This window comes from Bison bison, unplaced genomic scaffold (assembly GCF_000754665.1).
Source record: "Bison bison bison isolate TAMUID 2011002044 unplaced genomic scaffold, Bison_UMD1.0 scf7180017864155, whole genome shotgun sequence".
Lineage (NCBI taxonomy): Eukaryota > Metazoa > Chordata > Mammalia > Artiodactyla > Bovidae > Bison > Bison bison.
Window position 1 is genome coordinate 2,319,332 of NW_011494727.1, and position 9,751 is coordinate 2,329,082.

The window sequence follows — 9,751 nt, forward strand, 5'->3', positions numbered from 1 at the left end:
AAGAGTGGGATTTCTCACCCTGGGTTCTACTGACATTTTGGACTAGCTCATTTTCTGTCGAGGGGCCTGTTCTCTGCATTGTTAAGACGTGGGTGAGCAGCAACCCTCGCCTCCACCCACTAGATGCCAGCAGAGCTCTCTTAATAAAGACAGCAAGACCCATCTCCAAATATTGTCAAGTATCTCATGGAGGGACAATTGCTTCCTGTTGAGAACCACTGTGGTGGAGACACATACCCAGGTATTGGTGGTTGAAATGATACTGTAGCTAGGATTTGTAAAAATAACCCAAGGGGATATGGGTGAAGGTAGAGATGAAAGTGTTGGTAATTGCTTAGGCTAGACAACGGATACATGGGACTTCATTATACCATTCCTTCTGTTTAGATGTTAGACATTTTTTTCCATAATAAAATTTTGTTAAAAAATTGTCGTACCAAAGGAGTATTAAAATATTTCTACTTTTCCAAAGCATCACTAGCATATTAGGTTAAGTAAGTTATCTCTAAGTCAAAAGGAGAAGGGGGCAGAAGAGGATGAGATGGTTAGATAACATCAATGACTCAATGGACATGAATCTGAGCAAACTCCAGGAGACAGTGAAGGAGAGGAGCCTGGCATGCTGCAGTCCATGGAGTCGCAATGAGTCAGACACGACTTAGCAACTGAACGACAAGTCAAAGGTTATGAGTGTAATTCATAGTCATTTAATAAGCCTTAGTAAAGTCCCTCGCCCCCAGTGTATGATCTAAAGACTGGATAATAAGCTCTTTTCCAAACTAAGTAACTTTTTTTTTTTGTTTGCTTTCAGCAAAATTAGAGGACCTAATCCTATTTAATTTTTTAATTATAATTTCATTGAGATTTGGGAGATATAATTGGAGTCCTAAAAAATGGGTGACATCATTATCACAAAACACTTTCCATTCCATATATGAGTACTTACTATGGACTTCCTGGTGGCTCAGATGGTAAAGCATCTGTCTACAATGCATGAGACCCGGGTTCAATCCCTGGGTCGGGAAGGTCTCCTGGAGAAGGAAATAGCAACCCACTCCAGTATTCTTGCCTGGAAAATCCCATGGAAAGAGGAACCTGGTAGGCTACAGTCCGTGGGGTCCCAAAGAGTCAGACACAACTGAGTGACTTATTTATTTATGGCAGCAAAGGTTCTCAGAGCTCACATTTATAAAAGTGAAAATAGGAAGAGAATTGGTCAACAGCTCTCTTTCATTACGGCCAGCAGTAATATTTATCACACATTTGGGGGGGTGTGGTATTCCCAGGTGGTGCTAGTGGTGAAGAACCTGCCTGTCAGTGCAGGACACGAAAGAGACCAGGGTTTGATCCCTGGGTGGGAAAAGATCCCCTGGAGGAGGGCATGGTGACCCACTAGAGGATTCTTGCCTAGAGAATCCCAAGGGCAGAGGAGCCTGGAGGGCTACAGTCCATGGGGCCACAAAGTGTTGGACACAACTGAAGTGACTTAACATGCACGCACTGAAGTTTTTTATTTTTTACTCATTTTTTTTATGTGGCTCATTTTAAAGTCTTTATTGAATTTGTTACAATATTACTTGTTTTGTGTTTTGTTTCTTTTGATTGCTAGGTATGTGGGATGTGAGCTCCCCACCAGGGATTGAACTTGCGCCCCCTGTACTAGCAGGCAAAGTCTTCACCACTGACTGCCAGGGAGGTCCCTAGCCATAAGCTTTTAAACCTCCACTTTAAGAATTTTCATTTATTTCATTAAGAGATGCATGTCAAATATCTTTTAGAATTTTTTGTCAAGACATTAGGTGATTTTGATTAAAGATGCACTAATTATGATGCAAAGTATTTTTCTGGATCATTAAGAGCCTTATGGGCACAGGCAATAAAATTTTTTTTTTTTTCCACAAATAACGATGACAGGATGGTCAAAAGTAAGACTTATGCTTTACAAGATAACATTAGAATAAAATTCTAAGGGAAGTGGAATAGAAACACGAGTTTAAAGAGGAAAAAAAGATGTCAACTTTCCAATCAACAAGGGGCTTTGTCCACGTGCCTTTAATTTTTATTGGAGTGTAGTTGCTTTACAATGCTCTGTCAGTTTCTGCTGTACAGCAGAGTGAATCAGCCATACGTGCAGTCTTTTCTGGACTTCCTTCCCATTTAGGTCAGCACAGAGCACCGAGTCGAGTTCCCAGTGTTATACAGTAAGTTCTCATTAGTTATCTGATAGTAGTGTATATATGACAATCCTAATCTCCCAATCCATCCTACCCCACTTCATGCACCTTTTAAAACAAGCAGTCCTATTGCAGTGCCCTACCAAGCTTTCCTCTCATAAACAGCAGGGTGTTTCCTGCAATTAATAAAGTACAAGTATTAAAAAGTAAAATAAAATTAGGGGTTTCTATTGGGTTCAAGAGTGAGGTTATTTTTACTTGGAAATTCACAATATGTTGGCAAGTATACACTTTACAATTTAAAAAAAAAAATTGTATTTACTTTAGGCCGTGCTGGGTCTTCATTGCCGGGTAGGTGTCTCTCTAGTTGCAGCAAGCGGGGGCTACTCTCTAGGCATGGGCTTCTCACTGCGGTGCCTTCTCGGGTGGAGCACAAGCTCCGGAGCATACTCAGTAGTCGTGGCGCACGGGCTTAAGATGCCCCACGGCGAGTGGGATCTTCCCAGACCAGGGATCGAACCTTAGTCTCCCGCATTGGCACACGGATTCTTTACTACTGAGCCACCAGGGAAGACCCTTTATTTCTAAGTACGGCTGCTCCTTGGGGTCTTATTTAAAAGGCAGCTATTTTCCCTCCCTTTTGCTGCTGTTTTCTTTTTCCATATCCAATGTCCCATAGTCTTTTCTGATTTGTAGGTAATGGAGAAGTCCCCGGAGGGACATGCTGTGACCTAGAGTGCTACTGCCATAAAACATTTAATGCTACTGTAATTTGAAATTTCCAGCCATTGGCTGATCAGAACTGACATTGAAATGTCCACCAATAATGATTCAAGAAAAATTGGATGATTTTTAAAAAAAATATTTATTTAGGCTGTGTTGGGTCTTAGTTGCACTCATGGACCCTTAGATGTGGCGCGCGGGATCTGACCAGGGGTCTGAACCGGTGCCCCCTGCGTTGGGAGAGCAGTCTTAACCACTGGACCACCAGGGAACTCCCTGGATGGTTTTTTCATTTTAAAAAAAACTAAGTGACATTATGCTAGTTCTCCACCTTGCCACACCCCCAATTCTTTTTATGCTGAGGCTACTTAAAGCATTTTATATTTAAAAAGGCTCACAAGTTAAAAAAATTGCTTTGAGATAGCTGATTTGTGTTTGTTCTTTCAAAAAGACTATGAAGGGGTTGTTTTCTGTTGTGGTTTTCAATTATTAAACTTCACTCTAGTTAACACTGTTCTGCAGGAACTGCTAACAATGAGACTGAGGAAAATCAGCACAAAAACAAATGAATGACCTTTTATTTCATACAGAGATACAGAGGCAATTGTGTGGGGCAACAATCTGACGGGCAGTCCAAATTCTTGAGGGAGGAAATTCATGGTAAATGTCATGATGGCTGGTTGAAGAGAAGGTCAAAGGAGGAGAGAGTTGAGACAGAGACTGCTATGGCTAATAAATTAAAATTACAAAGAGCTACCAGGTTTTAATGCCACAACTTGACTTTGTCTGGGCATCCTCAATGCTGTGAACCCCGTAATTATGCACAGTTACCATCAAAACTCTCGAAGTGTAGTTTGTGCCATTTGTGTCAAGGGAACTATGCTCCTTACAGATCACTGAAACATCATACTTCATTGAAGAGTTGTGAACTTTGCTCATTGTCTGTCATGGACGTGGCCTTTGGGGCCTGACATGAATCTGGGTTGAATATCATCTTTTAAGGTAAAACAGTTGACATTTTGGTTGGTCCCAGTTTTTGAGGCGATGCCACTTAGAGTGGCGTCTTCTTTTAATCTGAGGAAAATATTTACTAAAAAAATTGTCTTGCAAAACACAAGAAATGAGGTCAAGGTAGTGGAGACTCTTTCCGTGACACTCCACACCTCACCTCTTCACCTGTCTGTGGGCTGCCTGGGGTGTGTAGACTCGTACAGCTGCACCCGGGGACCTGACTCAGTAACAGTCTATCATGAAAAACACACTTCCAACACTTAACATCTGTAACTGGGACTCGTCACATGATTTGTTATCAATGAAAACAGTTTATTGGCTTTAAATATACATCAGTAAATTTTTAAATGTTAGTTTATGTTTTACGATAAAAGAACACTGAACCAAAACATCAGAGGAAATGAGGCTCAGTAGCATGATTTCAATATATTTTCCTGGATTAAAAAGACTGTTTTAAAAAAGTATATGACTTTTAATCTAAGAATGAAAGCTCCATGAGCTCAATGTTTAGCACTGAATTGTGACTAAATTTAAAAAACAGAGTTCATAAAATAAAGGCATAGTGTGGGCAGCAAGAGAAAAGACTTAAAAAAAGAGGGGGGGAGCAGATTTTAATATCACGTGTAACATCGCTTGGCTGCTTTTGTTTGGTTTTGTTTCAGTCTGTTTAAGGCAGGATAATCTCTCTGCAACCCTGAAGATAAACTCTAGTGTTTTAGCTATAAGAAAGTTTTAAGAGTTCAGATATACAGATAAGCCAATTAAAAAAAAAACCCAAACCATTTTCTTACAGTATTCTAAAGACTTTTAAGCATTATATAAATCTTTAAAATTCCTATCACCCCCACTTTAAGAAATAAATCTACACTTTCATAAGGCACTCTTAAGACATAAAACAGTTTTGAAAACAGTTACATTCTACACTAGGGATAACCCATTCCTTTGCCATAGGGATGGAGTGGATTGTTTGCCTGAAACTAGTCAATCTTTTGCACCAACAGAAACAAGCAGGTGTTCAGACCATTCTGAATTTACCTAAATAGCTTAATTTTAACAACGGGACTCTCTCATCCACTGATGAGAACTGCCCAAATTTAATGGTGAAATTTTAAAACAATATTCCTCTCTTTCTAGAAAATGCTTCCTTTGGACACAGAACAGAGACTTCTATTAGCTCCCGCCATAAAGGAAGACAGAATGGAAGACAACCAAAGCCTCCCCATATCCTTCAATTTTCCTGATGGAACAGTAAACATAAAGGAACTTCACTTTTAAGTGACAACCTAATAACTATGGATAATCTAACATTTTAACTGTGTGTCTTCTAAGTATGCACGTTATTGGGCTAATGGCTTCCACTTCTAAACAGCAAGTATTCAAATCCCACCGTCCCTATTGCTAATAGAAACAAACACCAAAGCTTACACTATAGTAATGCAACCTCTAAGACTGTAACAACATGAGAGATTTCAGGACAGTTCCCACTCTTCCCTAACAGAAGAGAATGAAGGAACAAGATGGGTCAGACTGGGCCTGAAATACAATCTATGAAGAAAGGACGACCAATGTCCCTGTTGAGTGGGAGGAGTTAAACTTGTGAAGTTGGGGGCAATATTAGACTGAGGCAATGGTGTGGGCTGGGTCTTTGTTTCCGAGAAGTAAAGAACCTCTAGAAAGGCTGCCGCTGGGCACTCCTTTCTTCATCCTTCTGGGCTGGAAGCAAATGCTCTGTTACTTCTCGTAGAACTTCTTGTTGAGAAGGAAGATGAGGAGGTTGACGTTGACTTTAGCTCTGTCAAATAATTTCATGACAGCGACTCCTTCATACTGTAGCTGCAGCAGGTCCTGTTCAAAAAAAACATTCTGATGGTTAATCAAGTCCGTGGGACAAGAAAAGGAGGGACATGAGTAGGGAGGGATCCGGAAGGGACGAGGCCTGCCTTGTGCACCAGATGTGAGCTGGGGTGAGACACAAGTCCCCAGCTACGGAACTGCCTGCTGCGGCCCCGTTAGTCTAAGTGATATGTCGCCTGGAGAAGGTGACAGCGTTTCAATCCATGATGAGACATAATAACCCCTGAACACAAGATAAGGCCAGTAATGTCATCTCAACACTATCTATTAGAGTCTTCATTTCCTTTTCAAATGACAGAGCTTTCCTATCCTGAACGAGACGGGAAGACAGGACTAAATGTTTTTTACATTTACTATATGTTCCTCAATGTAGGAGCATGTTATACGATGTCTGTTTAAGTCCTGTCAGAAATCCTACCAGGAGTGATTATCTCAGATTTAGAGATGAGGCTGCTGAGGCTGGGGGATGGTAAATGACCTGCCCAACAGAACAGAGCTAGACGTGGTAAATCTGGATCTGACAGCTAAGCCCTGTTTCTCTACTACCCTCCACTGTTTAGAACAAACCGAGGAAATCAGAGTGGTCTCACACCCAAACTTTGGAAGACCGGTAATGAAACAGCAAGAATCAAAGGGCCTGAAGGTAGGACTTCTCAGTGATCCAGTGGTTAAAACTTCACCTTCCAAAGCAGGGGGTGTGGGTTCAATCCCTGGGTGGGGGCGACCAAGATCCCACATGCCACAGGGCCAAAAAAAACACACAGAAAACAGAAACAATACTGTAACAAATTCAATAAAGACTGCAAAAAAAATCTTTAAAAAAGAGAGGGGCTTGAAGGGACCCCAAAAGTTCAACCAATTCATCTTTTGGAAAAATCTTAGTGGCTCCAGTTGGACAAGGACCCTGGTGCATCACCTGAACTGTAACATCTTGCACCTGGCGGTCATTCCATAGCTAACGATTCTGTGCATGGAGTGATACGCTGAGGCAGGATGGGCAACCTACACAAATTTGGTGAAACTGAGGGAATAAGAGGCTCTTTTTTGTGTAAGGACTTGAGTTAGCTAGGTGCATCATAAAATCATTTCACATCTGTACAGTTAATGTGTTTTGAGGGTCTACTGGTCATTGAGAAGGAGACAGAGAAATACTACCTGTCATTAAGGAGTCTGCAGTTTGGAAGTCGAGAGGAAAGTAAGTTGACGCCTGTAGTTAATAGGGGCTGGCTCTACAGGCTATGGAGGTGAAGGAGAAACTGACTGTGGTGTGGCTGATGGGGCAAGTTTTAGGTGTGGTAACAACCTGAAATTCCTCAGTGAATGACAGAGGAAGAAAGCAGGGGAAAACTCCCAACGAAGGGAGAGCGACATGTGCAAGAGCCCAAATTTCCTTTCAGGGAAAGGCCCCTGCCCAGCCTGACGGGGTGCAGCCATCTGAGGAATATTATAAGCTGGGTACCAACCACGGAGCACTGTGTGCACAGAACTAACGGAAGCTGGACGTTACCCAGGAGTCCTCTCAATGCCCTTATGTTTTTTAATGCAAAAAAAAAAAAAAAAAGAGAGAGAGAGAGGTTTCAAAATAAAAATCAGGGATAGTTATGTTACAAAATGATTCACTGCAGAATTCTTGAATTTAAAAAGGTATTCAGAGGGGAATTCCCTGGTGGTCCAGCAGTTAGGACTTGGTACTTTTATTGCCCGGGGCCTAGGTTCAATTCCTGGTGGGGGAACTAAGATCCCAAAGCTGCATGGTGTGGCCAAAACAGAGTCATATTGCAAAACAGCTTCAGACTGGAAACCCAGGCCCATCATTTATTTTTTTCATTCTGATGTAACTCATGCTGTTTGTCTGCTATTTGTTCTGTGATCCCTATTTATTAACTTACACTCAGTAAAAAGTTGCTTTCTCTCAAAAAAAAAAAAGTTCCCAAAATATAAAGTGAGATTCAGTTTACAAAGATGCAATTTACACACATCATATCAGAAGTATACCTTTAAACCCCCTATATCAAATCAAAATGAGACGGGGGAAAAAGAGATTTCAAGCTACTGAAAAAGTTCATGATTTTGTACTGTCGAGATCTGTACCTAAGCATTTTATTCAAGTCCAAGGTGTCCGTTAATTTAGTGGCAACCCTAAGTGGAAGCTTCAGGTATGCTCTCTGGAGATTCATACGTCTGCAAAAGCTCACTAGCCCAAACAGACCAAATCAGACACTCAGAAGTCCTCAGCTCACTGCCAAGTGTGGCAGCTTTCCTCACACGAGTCTGCTTTTCTCCCCTTTCCTACCCTGACAAGGGCACAACTATCTCACACGCAGAGCTGTCAGTTTTACCCCGTGCAGACCCACCTGATAATGTAACATAAACGTCTCCATTTGAACTCCCATGAACTTGGCCTTCACTTCGAAGTCTCCAACTTCTTCTGTTGGACTGATTTCAAAGATGACGTTTTTAAACCTGTTTGAAACACAACATGAGGGTTTGATTTTTGTGTTCTCATATAAAAATATTCTGTGAAGTCTGGAAAGGAGATGAGCTCAGTGTTCAGCAATGAAAAGGGGGACAAAATAAAGGTGCAAAGTGCTTTCACTGGTGGGGATGTGTGTGATATTGATGCTGTAATTACCATCTGCTTTGGGATCTGGAGAGAAGGGTGGCAACCTCTCCTGGGAGAACGTGCTTCCCACGGAGAGAGGCACTGTGAGGAAGGACACAGTGACCTCTGAAGGGACGACGTCAGGAGTCGTCCTGGCCTTCCATGTGGCCACTCCCGAAACGTGACAGTAAAGGGAGAATCAAGAGGAGATGGGGCTAGGAGCAGGAGGAAAAGACAGATGTCTGAAAACAAGCATGTCTGAGGACTGGAAATGGTACACAAACAAAGCAGGGGTCAGAACCAAAAGAACCAAGACAGCAGGTGTTCTGGAAGGAGTAGGTGCTATAGATGTAAACGGACTGAGTACTACTAAAGATAAACTGCTATTACTGAAAATATTTAAGGCACCACTCACTCGAAACATGTTACATGCCCAGGAGTTTTATGGCACCAGAAGGTGGGAGCAAGCTGTTCTCTAGGTGATCAAAGCGTGTCACCCCAGATTTCCAGAACTCAACTATGGAGCAAACTGATCGATCATAAACAGACCCGAGAACCATGGAGGATGCAAAAGAGGTCACTGAGAAGCTAGACGAGAGGTTACAGAGTCCACAGGCTAAAACACACGCGTTTTACTCAACAGGAGACTCTCATCGGTTTTATAAAGATGTTATTTTACGTAATAAGTAATTTTATTTTAACTGGTTTGTTTTGTCATCTGGTTTCTAAGTCTGTGGTAGCAAATTATTAAATAATGATAGGCACCTGAACAGTAAAAGGAAATAATGACAAAAAAGAAGGGAATAAATAATAAGTTATGAAACAGGTCTGAAAAACACATACAGTGCTAATCTAAAAAACAAACAAACAAACAAACCCAAAACACCAAGGTGCTCAATTGAAAAAATAATCAGAGAAAACAGATAATAAGCCATGTTTAAATACACACACACCCCACCAAAAAACCTCAACTAGAATTCTAAAAAATGCAAAATTTAAAAGTGCTATCTTTTTTATTTATTAAGTCAAAAATATCAAAAATTGCTTTGTTATTCAATTATGGTAAAGAATTATTGAGGTAAGAGAGTTCCAGAAAAACATCTATTTCTGCTTTATTGACTATGCCAAAGCCTTTGACTGTGTGGATCACAATAAACTGTGGAAAATTCTGAAAGAGATGGGAATACCAGACCACCTGACCTGCTTCTTGAGAAACCCATATGCAGGTCAGGAAGCAACAGTTAGAACTGGACATGGAACAACAGACTGGTTCCAAATAGGAAAAGGAGTATGTCAAGACTGTATATTGTCACCCTGCTTATTTAACTTATATGCAGAATACATCATGAGAAACGCTGGGCTGGAAGAAGCACAAGCTGGAATCAAG

The 9,751-nt window shown here is 41.2% G+C and overlaps 1 protein-coding gene across 1 annotated transcript in view; it reads right to left on the reverse strand.

Moving 5' to 3' along the window:
- Nucleotides 1-3,457: 3,457 nt before the first annotated feature.
- Nucleotides 3,458-9,751, reverse strand: part of IQGAP1 (IQ motif containing GTPase activating protein 1) — a 105,641-nt gene continuing 99,347 nt past the window's right edge. The window contains exons 37-38 of the mRNA XM_010841070.1: nt 8,117-8,225; nt 3,458-5,753 (exon numbers count right to left, since the gene is read on the reverse strand). Coding sequence (XP_010839372.1) covers nt 5,640-5,753; nt 8,117-8,225 — 223 coding nt within the window. The 3' untranslated portion in view covers nt 3,458-5,639. The remainder of the gene's footprint in view (nt 5,754-8,116; nt 8,226-9,751) is intronic.